The sequence below is a fragment of the Cupressus sempervirens genome, chromosome 7 (genome assembly GCF_028749045.1).
Source record: "Cupressus sempervirens isolate cs-2001-9-10 chromosome 7, ASM2874904v1, whole genome shotgun sequence".
Taxonomy (NCBI): Eukaryota; Viridiplantae; Streptophyta; class Pinopsida; order Cupressales; family Cupressaceae; genus Cupressus; species Cupressus sempervirens.
In genome coordinates, this window is record NC_143124.1 from 653269027 (window position 1) to 653287387 (window position 18361).

An 18361-nucleotide genomic window follows, 5' to 3' on the forward strand; every position below is an offset into this window, starting at 1 on the left:
AAGCCATGATTTTTGAGGTGAAAAATCAATCACAACCCCAACATGATTTTTGTGATTAAAAATCAATCAAAGTCCATGATTTTTGAGGTGAAAAAACAATCAAAACCCAACATGATTTTTGAGGTGAAAAAACAATCAAAACCCAACATGATTTTTGAGGCGAAAAATCAATCAAAACCCAACATGATTTTTGTGATGAAAAATCAATCAAAACCCAACATTACAAAGCTTCGTTTTTTATAAGAAAAACGTTAAAACCCAACACATAATTTTGTAGGAAAAAATTACAAACCCACAAAGGAAACCCACACAACTTTGTGAATTACAGAATCAAAAATTTTAAGGAAAATTTATAGAAACGCATAATTTTTTTTTTAGGGAAAAATATATTAAAACCCATTAAAATATTTTTTTTGAGGAATACAATTATGAAAACCCACCAGAATTTGTAAGGGAGGCAAAACATGAGACTTTGCATGGTAAAGTAGCACATGCAAACAACATGCAAGTACATGCAACAAACATGCAACCTTAAAAAAGTAGACCCATAAAATTTGAAAGGTGACCGAGAAGAGAGCTTGAAAAACCTAGAAATAATATGTTGTCGGTTTCTAGATCGGCTCACTAAAAAATCGAGGCATAAAAATCGAAACACCCAGAAAAATCTAACACAACCCAGTTGAGCTCTCAGAAAAACCCTTCAAGAAACAGAAGTCGGCGAATTTAGATCTCTCAAAACAGAAACCCGTCGGATTATAGAGAGAGTTGGAACCAAATATGCATGTAAATAATTTTGAAAATGAAAGGCAGATAATTTCAACTAAGAAATTATAATTATTTTCGAAAAAATTTAGAGTATTAGCTTTGATACCATATTATGAAGTAATTGGAAAATATTTGCTTGCTATTAACAGAGACCAAGAGATCAATTTATACAAGAGACTGAACAATGTTTCCTTAAGAAACAATTGTAAAGAATAGAAACATTCTATTCTAGAAACAGAAAACTAAATATTAAAAATATTCTAATATTTATAGAAACATTCTAATATTTAAAGAAGATTACAATAGATAACCATTAGATACTAAACAAAGATAATAGAAATTGTCTATTATCGTAATAAACCATACCATCCCAGAAAGGGGACATTACAAGATATCAGAAGTTAGCCTCCACAATTTCAATCCCGAGTGGCAAGAAATGAGACCATGACAAAAGTCAATGGTATACAATGTGCATGGTTTGGGCCCTTGGGATGATGCATATTGATCAATTGCCAAATCCTCCAAGATCATCAATGTTATCCTATTTGACAGAATAATGTTGTTAAAGAAGGCTCTGAAGTTGAATCACATGGAACTCCTTTTGAGGTGGGGATCCTTGAAATATTTGGGTAGAAAGTATAAAAGTAGTAGCTCATTTTGCAGAAGACATATTATCTGCCCATGTCTCTTTTTTCTGTCTGTTCTTGTCTGTTTCTTGGCTTTATCACCAATCCCACAACCTTGGTGGACCAAATATATCTACAAGGGTTTATGCTTGCTAAGTAAGACTAAGTAAGACCAATCACAAGCAAAAATCACAATGTACCTTTCTTAGCTTGTGTTGCATGTAGTCTGAAAAGGCTGCAGTGAAATGGATCACGTAAATGGTAAAGGCATTCAGAATTGGAGAGTGACTTTCATCTGTTTAATACTGGAAACAACCAAACCATTATACAAATCTCAATATGTTGTATGGTGTATATTATGTTTAAAGTATGTGATATTATAAATAGGCATGCTCACATGGGATGGTGGAAGCCGTTAAAAAGACAAGCATCAACTGATTAATTAAGACTTGTTCGGCAACATAGTGGTATGTGGTTCTTTTATTTTCTTGCTTGTGCATCCCTACATTGATGGCTTCCTCTATATGACACATGCCCAGCTTGTGGTATTTAAAAGCAAGTTTGAGGTAGTAGACACATTCCTTGCTTTCGACCTGAAAGGCAATAATTAACTGCCAACAAATATTTTTGTTGATTGCGAATAAATTGATGCAATAGCTGGGGAAAATTGGTTTCATTAACTTTGGGTTGTTATGTCACTTGCATCTAACATGCTTATTCTGGCATGCTCAAATGCACAAAAATAGACAATACACAACACACCAAAAGGGAGAAACATATCCTCCTGTGAACTCACAAGGAATAAATGCTGCCCATGATATACCCAATGGTTTACTACCAACAGATTGCAGTTTCTTCTAAGGAGCAACCAGTTACTTTTACAATTTTTGCTGAAACTTAGTGCTTAAAGCAGTCTTAATCATCTAAAAAACACTAGTAAGAGAAAATGTCTCAGCCTTTTGAGAAATGAAAATGATACTGTAAGGCTGTCCGGCTGTTGCTTAATGATTTGAGACCGCTTCTCAAAGGTATTTAAAGTTGGTCAAAGTCAAGAGCTACATGAAAGAATATTTGACTAACTAAAATATATCAGGTATACCATTTGTTCGTAATGCTCCCTTAGATTCTTGCTAATTGGCTTTCTCGTTGCATGGAAATTTCTTGCAAATGTTTAGGAGATTTTCAAGCTTAATTTCTTTTAAGTACAAAATTAGAAATGCTAAATTAATACTGTTTCGTAATTTCTTCATTGCTGGAATAGAAGGACTAATTAACAGAATCTTTTGAATTCAGATCTAATAGTTATGTTACTGAACCTGTCCATTTCTCATACAACATGAGGTCAGCATATAGAGTAATTGAAAAAGCCAAAAGCAAAAAAACTCCAGTATTTACCAAGATTGGTTGCATTTACCTGACACAGATCACAGTATACATATCAACAAAATTGATCTTCATTTACTCCTGTAATATTTAATGTAGTAGATAATCAATTCATATTGTTCACTATAACAGCCAATAACTACCTTAAAATCGTTTAAGGGCAACTTGTTTCCAGCGTTATTCCAGCCAAAACACAACCCAGAATATAGCCCATCGGATAACTATTTTATTTTTATAGATTTATTATACATAACTATTTTTAAATCAAATTTATATGAGGTGAAATTGATCATGATTTTCTTTTCTGATTTTTTCCTCCTTGCTGAACTTCATCCAAATTTATTGTTGCTGAACATGAATTGAAACCTTGTGACAAATTTTGACTATGTCTAAATACTATTCCACTAACTTCTTTGTCCCAAAGTCCTTGCTATCATTTTGACTCTGCTTCCATATTCTTGAGAATATGTTTTGAATCTTGATAGTGGAGTCTGAGGATAAATGCCAGGGCTGTGAAATAGAATATTTAATAATTCAGGAAATACAATTTAGCAGGTCAAAGTCACAACTGTATTGATAAGCAAATAATTTTTTTATTATCTAGAAAAAGGCTTTTGGAAATCTATTTGAAATTTTGAACCATTTTCACGTTGGATTGTATGATTGATGCAAAGAGACCATTCCTGGCATGTTTAAGCCAAATATTTCAGTCAAGCATGTTTTCAAATGGATGCATATTATGTGTTTCGATTTAGATCTGTTGCTGCTGATATATTTTATTAATTCTTGTATATCTATGTTAAGAGTTGTTTTCATCCAGTGGAACTTGGCATTGTCATGTCTTGCTTTAGCAATTTAGCAGTCATCAGAATCTGCTTTTAGGTACAGCTGCTAACTATTCAGAAAGGGGTCTATCTTTTGCTCACTGGAGGACTAAGAAATGGGAAGGCATTCACACTGAAAAAGTTCTGATCAGAATATAGTTTATACCTTGTCGGAGATTGCCCAAATCTAAACAACTGTATTCTGCAAATTATGTAGTAAATTATGACCAGCAATATGTTGTAAACATGCAAACACATTATTGATGTTCTAAATACACAAATTCTGTTTCTTATTAGTGAATGAAATGCAGGACAATTCAAATGCCTTGAAGAGTCAACTTGACCAACAAAAGGGTGTTGTTGAAAAGCTTATATCAAGTACAAGGGTAAGTTCGTTTCTCAAAAATCTCAGGTTAAGCTTGCTTTGGAAATTAGACCTCTTCTACAAGTAACACAAATTACACTAGGTACTCCTAATTTATTTTCATTTAGATAGTATTAAAACTGAGAATTTTTCTGCTGCTATGTTAGTGTTTATAAAGTTGTGCCTATTCAGTATTTTTCTTTCCTATGCATGCTTCTATTTGTTTTCAATATAACAGTGGCAGATCTATATCAAGGGCTCCATAAGTTGTAGTTGCAGTCATTTTTGAGAATCCTTGTACTCCGATTATTCTAAAATAACATTTGTTGCCAATTGTTCATTATACATCCCAGTGTAATTTTTGCATTGAAAATAGAAACATTTTATTCTATATTAAAGTCTATATAAAGAAACTGTGGTAGAGAACATGTTTATACTAAAGCATATGGTCACATGTTATAGTTTATTTGATCATGCAAGGAATATTGTTAGAAAGATATAGTCAGATTTGAGAGTTGGACATAGTAATTACTAATTAGTTAGTTGATATGTTTCAACTTTTGACATTTGAGTCATGGAAACCTTTTTGCTTGATAAGACATGGGTTCTATTTGGGTCCAATTCCTTAGGAATTTGACATTACAAAGAGACATAAAGCATTGCAAATAACAATTTGAATTTTTGAACAATTACAATCAGCTGGCATGCTATTTTGTGGCCTTCTAGTTTTTCTTACAAGTTCGCAGGAACATCCGAGAGGATGCTTTTTTCTGACATAAAGATTTCTTACGTGCAACCATAGTTTAAACATCTTCGACCATGCCATTCTTCTCCAAGGCATGTTACATTCTTTGGTAGATTCCACCATCAGAAGAAGAACCGATAGAATATGAAGTCCTCAAGCTCATCTGAGAACTGAACATAGAAGGCACAGGCTTAGAAAACTCAAAATGCAAATAAGGAGGATTCACAGACAAGAGTCATACAATGAAAGGACAAAGCTTAGGCAGATTAACTTTTTCCCAAAGGAGAGGAAGGTACTTCAACTACAGATTGAAAACAAGGCAAAGGATGTCCAGCCTCAAAAGGCTGCCTAACTGAGCCTAGCAGAGGGAGAGGGGGATGAAGTGTCCCACATCTAAAGAAAGTCCCAGAAAAGATCACCCATTTGTCAGATGCTAGTGCAAGCTCCAAAGCCAAAGAGGGACCCTATTAAAAGGTTTTGAATAGTGTAGGATAACCAAATTATTCCCAGGAACAGTGATATAAGGGGGGAAATCAGAAATTATAGGCATTTGAAATGTCGTGGAAGCTGCCAAGGGATTGATCCGAGGATAAATGCTGGAATCTTTATCAATAGAAAAATGATGCAGTTTGACATTTTTCCACCGGGAAGCTGACCAGGAGTCTCTTGCTTACCTCATGAAAAGTATTGGAAATAAATAATCTCAAACTACATGCGAAGGAAAGAACAAATAAGATAAGATAATGATATTAATGTCCAACAAGAGACCAACAAAGGATCTAAGGGATTGGAAGATACAACAAGGGGAAAGAAAACCTAGCACGAGCACGAAACGGTGTCTGAGAAAGAGCGAACAAGAAAGCAAAGAAAGGGAAAAACACTAGACGAGAGAAGGACTAAGCATCCTTTCTCGGTACAAAGAAGGACAGTGGCCAGCAAGGCCCATAATATGAAGCTTCACTTGAGAATATGAGCTATTGAAAGGTTTTCCTTTGTTACTTTGACAATAATTGCACTTCCAATAGCATGAGCCACCTCTTGAAACCCGTGGTATCTATGTTGAATGTCTCCACAAAGGAGAACCTATATTAATTTTGAAATTATCAGTCCCTTCCCCTCCTTGGCCTTCCACTAAACTTTGACTAGCACTACCACCGGTATCTATTCTTGCCTAGGTTTTTGCAACCTATTCTATAAGAAAATAAATAAATTTTAATTAGGTCCTAACAACTATGAATATCATGCATACAAGTGGAAAGAAGTGAGAAAAAACTACCAAAATAGATACCCAAACTTGCTTCTACATATCTTTCAATTTTTTTTGAGAAAAAAATCTTGAAAAAAATCACGAACATGAAAAAAGTAATAAAAAACTCTTAAATTTTTATCAAAATACTCAAGAATGCGATTGATCACTTATCGTAAATGATTTAAACTCCTTTGAGAAAGCTATCTCTCCCTCTTCGATTGATCCTCTTCGAAAATGCTGAACTTGGCTTCACAATGACAATGCAAACTAGATACCAAATGAGAAGTGGTTGTAGGTGCAAAGAAAGTTCCAAAAGGAGTTGTGAATGCTTCAATATTTACCTTTAGGGTCATTTTCGAGTTTCATAGCAAAAAAAACCTAAAATGTGCAATTAAAACATGTGTTGAATGGGCAACTTAAGTGTTTTAAAAAGTTTTTTTAGCTTTTCCGGTTGTGGGCACGCAGATGCTCTCGGATGCTTCTGAAAGCCCTACGGATGCTAGCTGGAAGCCTCTCAAACAGAGTCATCTATAAAAGGCAAAAAGGCTCTTTTGAAACAAATAATTTTGGCGAAGGTTAAGATTGTTGCCTTAATTAGGGATTACAATGGAAATACATAGAAAATATTAAAGGGAGGAAATACAAAAATAAAAGACGACTAGAAATGCGTATAGCACAAGATTCATGGAGTGAGAAAATATGTAAGGGTGAAATTCTCAACCAGTTACAATTAAGGATACCTTTCTTGTCAACAAAGTATGTGGATTGTATCTTGCATTATTGTTGTAATTGAAGAGAATGTTAGGGTTTAAAAACCTATTTTTCTCCTAATAAAAAACATTTATAATTAGGGTTTAACATTTATGAATAAGGTTAGGATTAAGATTTATCAATTAGGATTATAGGTAGGTGTAAAGTTTGGTTAGTTTTAGGATTAGGGTTGGAGTTAGGGTATATATTTTGGTTAGGGATAGGGATAGGGTTAGGATTAAGTTTAGGGTTAGGGTTGGGATCATTGTTAGGGTCACAATTCATATCATTGTTAGGATAAGAGTTAGGGGTAACAATATTATTAGGGTGAGGGTTAGAATTATGGTTACTGTAAGAACTATGATTAAGGTTAGGTCTAAGGATATGGTAATTGTAACTATGAGTTGGTTAGGGTTCATATTAGAGTTTGGTTATCATGAATGTTAGGGTTGGGTTAAGACTGGTTAAATTATGGTTCAGATTCAAATAGAGATAGAGTAATTCAATTAATATTTTTGAATAAAACAAAATGGGTTTTGAAGGGATCTCAAACCCTATATAGAAATATCATGAAAGATATATAATGAATGCCCACAACAAGGAACAATATAAGACCAAGGAAAGGGTTTTACTAATAGGATCCCACAACCTAAGACCAAAGTTGCTTAAAGAGACCGTTATTTAACCAAAAACTTGAGAAAGGACAAACACAAACATTGACCCTAACTTCCACAACCCAAAAACATCAACCAAAACCTTAATTCCAACAATCAAAGGAACGATGGGTCATGTCAAAAGAAGACATATATGTCTTGGATTTTGTTTCTTTCATAGTAATCCAACCTTCTTCCACCTTAGCAGGTGCATCCTGCCAATCAAAAAAACCTAGCTTTGGAACTTTAGTACCTTGAAAGGAAAGACCAACAACTCCTACAAAAGAACTAGAGAAGTGGCTAGCAGAAGCTAAAGAGCCAAAATCATCAACATTCAGATATATAAGGCCAACAAAGATAATACCATCGCTTTTCTCAACAATTATAATAGATCCTCCAACATGAGCCCTATCACAACCAACCACATTTTGAGACGTAACAAGTGGAGAACTAACAACACCAACCAAAATCTCAGCAACACCCTTTCTTCCATTAGAGGAAGACACTAGAGGCCTAATATTAATAATAGTATGAGAAACAATGGGAGGGACAAACCCATCTACATCAACCATACTACAAGAGATATCAACTTGAGAAGAAATTGCAAGACCTCAAAGATCGAAGAAGCGAAAGCTTGCTACACCCGTCTTCGGGCATACTAGATCTGCTAGACCTCATCGTGGATTCGCCAGACAATGACACCCTATTTACAGTGCTAGTCAGAGATGGACTTGGACCTTTGGTTGCCTTGGGCCTCATCCTTTGGTGCTGGATTTCTTTGTACTGAGAAAGGATACTTCGTCCTTCTCTCGTCTAGTATTTTTCCCTTTCTTTGCTTTCTTGTTTGCTCTTTCTTGGACACCATTTGGTGCTCCTGCTAGGTTGTTTTTCTTCCCTATTGTATCTTCTAATCCCTTAGACCCTTTGTTGGTCTCTTGTTGGACATTAATATCATTATCTTATCTGATCTTATTTGTTCTTTCCTTCGCATGTAGTTTGCAGTGATTATCTATCTTACGACTGAATATTTGCTGATAAATATAAAACTGTATTAACTCCCTTCAGTGTCTTTGGAAGCATTCCACTATTGCAACTTATATCTTCTTAGTGGAGTGAGGGGGTGCAATGTTGGAGGACATGTCTCCTTTGTCACACCTTTCCCTCAAGTCATCACATATTATCCACCATAAATAATAATAAACTTCCTCAATGATTATTTGCTTGCTCAACCCTTTTATTGTTCACTAACACCCATTTATTGTTCGCTAATACGTTGTTGCAGTCGATGTGAATGCAACAACTAAGTTCATGTTAATTGATAATGAGATTGATAATTAATTAATATTTATCATGATAATACAAAATCAATTGATAATTATATTATTCAAGTATTTATTTTTATTATTAATTAATATATATTTATTAAATATTCGGACCAGAGCTTATTACAGTCCACCCCTCTTTAATTTGCTTGTCCTCATGAAACAATATATTTCTCTTATTTTAGGGAAAAATATTACATCATCTTTGAGTTTGCGCAATACTATGTTTGCATGATAATGTGCCTCCAATTCATCTTTCTCTAGTTATTCTATCATTCTAGGTAGACTATATAAAATTATTAAAGTATACACTTGAAAATATAAAATATATGCATGAGTATGTGAAGACATGAAGCATACACATAGGATACATTAAAATAGCTCTTCGTACTAACTAGAATACATTCATTGATTCCTCGCATTACAATTTAATTGTGGAGACTTTTGGAGCTCTAAGATACAAAAGCATCGCAGCTCCTCCATAAAATTCCATCTATCTCTTATTTCTTTTCCTTTTGATTGGCTGCTCTTAAGAGTTGCTTCATCATACCTTGTTGTCTTGCTTGGGTTTCCTTCTATTTCTTTATCGAGTGTTGCTTCTATCTTGTGGACCCTCTCCTTTCTTCCAAATTGATGCTTTGGTTCCCAATTGACTATATCTAAAACACCACTTTTCCCTCTTGGCTTCTCTTCTATGGAAAATGTGCCCTTGTCCCTAAAGGTTCTTGGCATTTTTAGCTTAAATTATTTTTTTCTTAAGTTCATCTTTCGACATAAAAACCTTGTCGTGCGTATCTTACTTATGAAAAGCTTTTGTATGTTCGTTTACGTCTTTTACATTGGTAGATGATGTTTCTAAACTTAAGGCTATTTCAATAGCATCATCTAGGGTAGTTGGTTTGAATGAAACTGCCAATAGCCTTTATTGATTCCTTTAACCCATGCACAAATAGATAGTTATGTGACTCCTGTTGAATTTCTTCTGAACCTACAGATGTCTTCATCCATTGTCCCTGTTTGTTTTTGCTGAGTTAAGTCTTTGAAATCCTTTTGGGGATGTTTACGGTCAAACTATTAAATCAGTTTCTGTGAGAATTCTTCATAAGAGGTCATGTTTTTTGTATCCTTGGGTATGGACATCATGTTGCCACCAATCATGGGCTGCATCTTCCAAATGTAGGATGGAAAATTGTATTGCATTTTCTTCTGTAATGGGATTGAGGTTTAAGAACGTGTTTAATTTTGTAACGATCTGTGGGCTGTGATTTTGCCAGATTCGTCAAAGTTTGGAACAGTGACCTTACTTGCCTTGTGTTTCAAGTTCTTATTAGGCTGTTCCCCTTCTCTCCTAGGAGCTTCTTATCTCTTTGCTTCACAATAGTCTCTGAAAGATACACTCCTTTGTTTCAAGCTTTATTTCGAGTATGCATTTATTTTCGGAACCATTCGTGGGGTGTGATTTTGCCAGATCCGTCAAAGTTTGGAATAGTGACCTTACTTACCTTGTGTTTCAAATCCTTATTAGGTTGTTCCCTTTCTCTCCTAGGAGCTTGTTATCTCTTTGCTTCACAATAGTCCCTGAAAGATGTATTCCTTATTAGTTATTTCAAGATTTAATTTTGAGTAAGCCTTTGCTAATTCTTCTGTGCTGCTATGGAGCTGATTTTTCCCCTCTTCCTCCCTCAGTGTAGTCCTTGGTAGAAAGGATGGTTTTTGTATTCTTGCTGTGGATGTACTATTATTTTCCGAATGATTTGTATTAACATCCCATCCACTAAGATGTGATCTAAGATCGTGAATTGAAGCATTCATATTTTTCAAGGCTTCCATGAGGACTTTGGCTCTTTTGTTTTGTTCCATTAGTGTCTTGGTTGTTATTTCCATGAATGACCTCATTCCTTGCCGATTAGTTCATCCATTGTATTGTTTGAATTTGGGTTAGACTTTGTTACTAGTTTCCTCCTTGTTTCTAATACTCTTTGAGCCCTTTGGCTAGTTTGCATTAACAGGGCTCTTGACACCAATCTACAAGTAGGCTTCCTCGAGGCATTGGGACTGTATGTTCATACCCATCTCAGGATTTTCCCTCAAGGCATTGGAAATGCACATCCTTACCCATATTGGAATTTATCTATTTTGTGAGGATTACTCTGCCATATTGACAGGAATCTATCCTCTTAAGGGGTTATGATAAGTGATTAAGGAATAGGCTACAAAGATTTAATTCCTTTATATTACGAACAAAAATTCATATAACATATAACCATATAAGTCATATCTCGATATATTCCTATCTATAACAGACTAAACTCTCTCTCTCTCTCTCTCTCTCTCTCTCTCTCTCTCTCTATATATATATATATATATATATATATATATATATATAATACAGTTTACTTATATGTGTGTAATTTCCCAATATCATAATCATATATGTACATCGTTCCATATAGAAAGGCTCTGGTATTATTCAAGTGTACTATTCCTTGATAATAATTCTAATATTCCTGCTTGTTATTTAGGAACGGCATTATATGAGTTGATGGTTCTAATGAACACAGTGATGAGCAATCCTCTTTTTAGTATTGTCCTGATGATCAGCTTTATTTGTGCCACTGTACTGCATTTATTATCAGTGAATGCCAAGGACTTACAGCTGGAAGCTACTTATAGCTTTTCTCTTACTTATTCCTTCCTTCACATGTAGTCTGCAGTGATTATCTATCTTACCACTGACTGGTTGCAGTTTCAAATACAACTGTATTGATTGCCTTTGACGCCCTTGGAAGCATTTGGTGGAGTGAAGGGGTGCAGTGCTGGGGGATGTGTCCCCTCTGTTGCACCTTTCCCTCAAGTCATCACATATTATCTGCCGTTTATAATAATAAGCTTCCCTGATGATTATTTGAGTGCTCAGCCCATTTATGAATCACTTATAATCTTGCACACGTAGAAAGGGGTGTTGCCTACATGGCTTTGGAGTGTAATCATTGCAGTTTTAATCATTCATATTGTTTATTATGGAATGATACTTATATGTTGCTGTAGTCGATATAGTTCATGTTTATTAATTTATTAATTAAACATAATAACTAATTTGTTAATTGATATTAGGAATGATAATTAATACATATTTATATAATGATTTTATATATATTACTTGATAATTATATTTTATTCAATTATTTACTTAATAATAATAAATGATTTAATTCTTAATTAATATATAATTATTAAACATTCGGACCAGGGGTTGTCACAGGATATCTAACATTGTAGGGTGAAAAAATCAACATCAGTTGAACATGAAAAGTACATAATATCTCAATGCACATTAGGTATAGAAATATTTTGGCCATCAAGAGTCAGTGGAAAGACAGAAGAACATAGGAAGCAATTGAGATTCAAATCAATCTAGAAATATTAGTAGGAATGATGGTTGCAAGCTCAAAAAAAATAAAAATGAACTGTTTAATTTACACATTCAGTGAAAATTCAGTTGAGCTTAGAGAAAATTTTAGTGATATCTGGGAATTCTTTTGCTTTGGATCAAGCATTGACCTGAAACTATTCCTTGATGATGGGCCCACTAGTAAGACCTGAATGTTGGATGGTAGTTTTTTGATGCAGGATGATTGAGAACTGCAAACAATGATACAGTGCAAGTAAGCTAATGTATATAACAGTTTATCTTTTTTTTAAAAACTAAATCAATATCCTGCATGGTTTGGAAGGTAGAGAGATCAAACCTGATGAGAGGCTATTTTTCTTCCCAAAGTTGCTTATAATGTTTTGAGGTTTTGCAGCTTCACTGGCCTTCCTTGAATTCTTTTAAACTAAAGATCTGTGCCCATTTGGGCAAATCTTTTATTTGAGATCTGACTGAACCTGTGTTTGGAGATGAAAAATAAGGCATATCTACTGTGTCAACTATCTTTAATTCACTTTAAAAGATGAACATGGCATTTCTGGTAATTTTTACTAAATCAGAATTACAGAGGGAATGAACATCCACTTTCATATTTTTTGGGAATGATAGATATTGACATTCAAAATCAATCTGGAAATATTAGTACGAATGATGCTTGCAAGCTCAAGAAAAAACATGAAGTGTTTAATTTACACATTCAGTGAAAGTTCAGTTGAGCTTAGAGAAAATTTTAGTGATTTCTGGGAGATTCTTTTGCTTTGGATTAAGCATTGACCTGAAACTATTCCTTGATGATGGGCCCACTAGTAAGATCTGAAATGTTGGATAGTAGTTTTTTGATGCAGGATGATTGAGAACTGCAGACAATGATACAGTGCAAGCAAGCTAATGTGAAGAACAGTTTATCTTTTTTTTTAAAAACAAAATCAATATCCTGCATGGTTTGGAAGGTAGAGAGATTGAACCTGATGAGAGGCTATTTTTTCTTCCCAAAGTTGCTTATAATGTTTTGAGGTTTTGCAGCTTCACTGGCCTTCCTTGAATTCTTTTAAACTAAAGATCTGTGCCTATTTGGGCAAATCTTTTATTTGAGATCTGACTGAACCTGTGTTTGGAGATGAAAAATAAGACATATCTACTGTGTCAACTATCTTTAATTCACTTTAAAAGATGAATATGGCATTTCTGGTAATTTTTACTAAATCAGAATGACAGAGGGAATGAACTTCCACTTTCATATTTTTTGGGAACGATAGATATTGAGCAATATTTCTTAGCCGGTCTAGTTTTTCATAAATACATACATACTTGTAAATTATATTCCTTGGTCATGATACCAAATTATGTAGAGAAATGACAGAAGCATGAGAGGGTAAAATTCACCAGCTTAGGCTAGTGGGATTAGTTGACAAATTACTTGTTCTTGTTATATTTTATTTGGTTTTCAATATGAGTTTCAGATTGATTCTCTATTTAATCTTCACTCAACTATAAGCTTTTAATAAAATTTAAGCCTGACTAGAGAATGTAATTAACAGACCAATTTTTTTTAGGTGATTTTTTTTTGTGTTTTTAAAGTTCAAAATATCAAGTTGTTTTGAAATATGACTTTGTTTTTATGTTTGAAAAATTTATGCTTAGCTCATGAATTTTTCATTTACTTCACTCTACTGAGCTATATGGGCTATGGTGCCACATAATCTTCAATCGTTTTTCCTGAAGTTGCTCAAAATAATGATCTCTATGCTGCTAGCTATTGGAGAGCAAAATACAAGAGGCCAAGTCGAAGAAAGATACATTGAAAGCACGAGCACAGTCTGCAAAGTTTGTAGACACTTACCTTTTTGAATTTAGCATTTAGAGTTGAGTACTTGTTTGATGTAAACCGATGTCCTGTTAAAGGATTGTGTTACCAGGCTCAATTAATTGTGAGACTTTTCATTCTGTTTGATTCAGGACTGCACAGAAAGTAAATGAGATGTTGGGCACTGTCAATACAAGTAGTGCTCTTGCTGTTTTTGAAAAGATGGAGGAAAAGGGTATGTTCCTATGTTTGATTTAAAATCAATTTTAATAGTGGTTCTACAATGGGAAATTTGCTAATATATTTTACATTCTCAAATGCTTGGAATTCTATTGTTCTCATTTAAGTTCTTGTATATTGTGGTCATTATTTTCTGCGCTAATATTGTTATCTAGTTCAATTCATGATCTTCTGTTTACACTCAACAAGAGGGAAGGAAGATCTAGAATTACATTAAATTAAAAAACGAGGAAATGTTAGGCATGTTATTAGAAGACCAATATATTAAATGTGAGACATCTAATAGCATATTAACAGGTTTGATATTTACTACCTGAGGCTCTTTTTTCTAGACTGATTCTCCATTTGACCTCTCTTTTCACTTTTTATATTGGACTGACATAGAGCTACTTGTTGACCTTGTTGAATTCTATGGTAGTCCTCGTTAATCATAGGCAAATCATCAGACCTGTTGCCTTCCCAACCATACATGATAAACACTTATTATCATCCCTGAGGACAATAGCTGTTTAATAAAGCAGATTGCATATTCTTTTCTGTGTATTTGAGAGAGGAAGATAATCTTCTTTTATACCAAACAAATGGAATTCACGAAGGGACGCCACCCTTCCAAAGTTTGGGCCCTCAATATATTATAATATAATAATTGTATAATATAATAATAATAATTATATAATATAATTAGTATAATTATATTATCACAAAATTATATAACTATATTATTAATGATATGATTATATTATCTCATAATATAATTACATCTCACAATAATATATTATCAATATAATTATTATATATTTATTAATCAATAATCTTTTATGCTAAGGCCGAAGGCCAATTAGCACATCATACCACTAGTTTGGCCCAAGAAGGGATCTGACCTAGCTACAAAAAATCAACACTCCCTCATAGTGAGGGAGGATTCCCTTTTGAACAACCAAGTCAGGTGGTGACAGCCATCATGGCTGCTCCCAAAGGATGCGTCTAGCATGGCTACTACCATAGGGTGGAGTCTACTACCTCAAACTTTTCTCACAGAGAAGGATGCTACAAGGGTCAGTACCCCAAAATTGTCTAACAGAGAACAATGCTACAAGGACTGATACCTCAAACTTCTCTCATAGAGAAGATTGCTACAAGGGCCGAAACCTCAAACTTCTCTCATAGAGAAGAATGCTACAAGGGCTGATACCTCAAAACTTCTCTCACAGAGAAGAATGCTACAGGGGATTGCATCTCAAACTTCTCCCACACGGAGAAGAATTCATTAACAAGGGATTGCACCTTGAACTTCTGCCTCACAAAGAACTCATTAACAAGGGATTGCACCTCGAACTTCTCCCTTATGGAGAAGATCTTATTAACAAGGGATTTTACCTCTAACTTCTCTCTCTTCAAGAAGAACTTGTTAACAAGGGATTGCATCTTTAATTTTTCTCTCATAGAGAAGAAATCATTGACAAGGGATTACACTTCGAACTTCTCCCTTGCGGAGAAGAACTCATTAACAAAATCTCCATGGTGATGTGGCTCTCTGAAACAGATATGAACCTTCCAATCCTTGTTCAAGGTTGTTTCTGATGGATTGTCAGACTCCCTCTAAGTCTTATAACAATCTTCTGACCTGGTCCGAGGTTTCATGCGATGAATTGTCACTAAAGCAGATCCACTACCTGCTCGCTTTGTCACAGAAGCATTCCCTGCTCACATAATAAAACTCTCAAATACTATTTGTCTCCTTTCAAAAGTCGCATTGGGATACTTCCAAGTGATTTCAAACCCTATCTTTCCTTGGGTCCAAGATATCTTGGACCTGTTTCCATCACATAAACCCCTCTTAGTTACAAATTTGTAAATTCCACTATTCCCATGCTCATCTTTGACATAACAATTCTGCACAGTAGAGTACCTAATCTCAGCACTCTTAGCATAATATAGCTCCACAACTGCAGCATGAAGCTGGTTGGTAGCATAGGAAGGTCACAGTGCCTTCCAACAGCAATAGCAGGTTTTACACCCTAAATTCCAAAAGATTTAGCTATGATGAAGACATCAGGTCCCATCATGACAAAATCTCCATTCATTGTCCCATCTTCTGGTAGCCTTATTGTCCCCACAATACCTAAATTTGTTATATATGCTCTTTATTTTCACTAAAAGAGAAAACAGGGCCTGATGTTTTGCCAATGACAAGGGTGTGTTCCTCATCACTGCATTTAGTGACCCTTCTTTATCCAACCCATTGCCCAACCAAACAGTGGTAGAGCACACTATCTACTGCAATCAAATTTCCACAACATACAGTACCAGGATTGCGTAGCAATATACCTTCAGCGATTCTGTTAGAAGAATATTCTGATGCTGTTACTCCTGTGTAGTTACTCAAAAGTATATTTTAATTCTAATGCAACCTGACAAACACATGATTATCCATATTGGCAAGAATTTATAATTAAATCAACACATATTGCCGCCAACACCTTATACTGTTGTGTGAAATTACTATAATGAAAGTTTCACTCCTTTTAGTTCCTCTCTTGTATTATCTCTGAATACCGTCGGTTGTCTAGCCATCATAAGTATATTCTTCTTCTTCAGAATTCTCTGTAAACACTGTTATGGTGTTAAAATGACTCTCAATGTGGCTCCTCTTAAGCAATGGAAGCCCATAACCCCAAGAAATGGCGATCAGATTCATCACTCCTTATGAAGCTGGTCCACTCTTATTCACAACAATAGCTCACATATCCACCATGAAGCATTAATGCGCTATAAACAACGGTGATGACCAAGGCAAAACCCAACTAATAGGAAGAATTGATTAGATAACTATTTGATTCTCCGAACTATGGATACTCCTTTCAAATAATGTCCACAATAAAATATGTTCCATTGTACTTGCCAAATACTTCTTACAACAACTAGGAAGAGAGTGGTATATTGGCCGTGACAAATCTGTCTGTCTTCTTTAGGAGAGTGAACACATAATTTTCAGAAGACAAAAATCTTTCTGGGCAACTTATTGATGCTTGTTGATATTGGGATGAACATGCCCAAGAGAAGAATTATTGACTGTTCCTTTGATGAGTTCTATTTGGCATATTTGACATATTGCTTTGGATCCATTAATAGATGGAATAAATGTCACATTATCAGAAAATTCCTCTCCATATGGAAAACATAATAAATTTCCCAGAAAGTAAGTGAATGCTCTTGAACTTCCATTTCTTTATCAAGCTCCATCCAGCATAACATTCCTTAAGTTAGTCTCATCTGTTCATTTATGCAAATCCTCTATGAGCCATTTGATGTTATCCAAAGAAGGCACTAGTTGGGGGTGTCGTATGAAAATGAAAATGTCAAACTCATATACTTTGGTTTGAGAGTTCAGATAAGGGTCTGATCCTCTAACACTGCATAGATTTAGAAATCGATATTTTTCATCATGTTTGGTTAAATCTGCTCTTAGTCTTTGGAACACATCGATGAGTGAGCATAGACAATTCCACTGATCATTTCTGGTTCTGATGAGGTTCCAAAGCTAGCACAAAACTTCAACAATCTTTTACGTTTACTCCAATTTCGATAAGATAGGTGTATCCTTATAACATTTCACAGTCAATATAGTTTGACAGTATTAAATCTTTAGTTATAGAGCTGATTTGAAATGCTGAAACTTGGCCTTCCTAGACGCTTCCATATTCTTGTCAATTCTCTTAACAATTTGAAGCACTTCTTGCAATTACTTGGAAGTCTCTTTTGCCTTTATGTTTGGTCTTGAAATAAAATCAGAGAGTTGGGTTTGAATTGCATACCTCGACGGTGGATCCAACACTTGCCAAGATTTTTGATTGGGATACTCATTCCGAACTTATATTCCAAACTCTATAAATTTAGATGGTCCTATCATATTTGTATCACAACTTCAAACTATATGCCAGGGACTTTCAATAAGTTGTGACTTCTTTGTAGAGATCTGATGCAAGGAGATGCTTGATGACTTCTTCCAAATCAATGGGTGCCATTTTATGTAATAAATGCATGAGTTATAACAACTCGACTACCAACTGGCCTATTAGGCATTTAAATGGTAAGCACAATTAGTTGAGAATATCTCTTTAACAAGCTTGAGTTCCCGATACTGTTCCTTGTTTTCATTGCTCAATGTTGATAAGGTTCAAAAAGCGTTGTGTGATGTTTTATTAG

General features: G+C 34.6%; 1 protein-coding gene across 1 annotated transcript in view; it reads left to right on the top strand.

Moving 5' to 3' along the window:
- LOC149548356 (membrane-associated protein VIPP1, chloroplastic-like) overlaps positions 1-18361 on the top strand; it is an 86959-nt gene that overhangs the window by 52312 nt on the left and 16286 nt on the right. The window contains exons 6-8 of the mRNA XM_089792438.1: positions 3910-3984; positions 13865-13935; positions 14068-14150. Of these exons, the coding sequence (XP_089648564.1) occupies positions 3910-3984; positions 13865-13935; positions 14068-14150 (229 nt within the window). The remainder of the gene's footprint in view (positions 1-3909; positions 3985-13864; positions 13936-14067; positions 14151-18361) is intronic.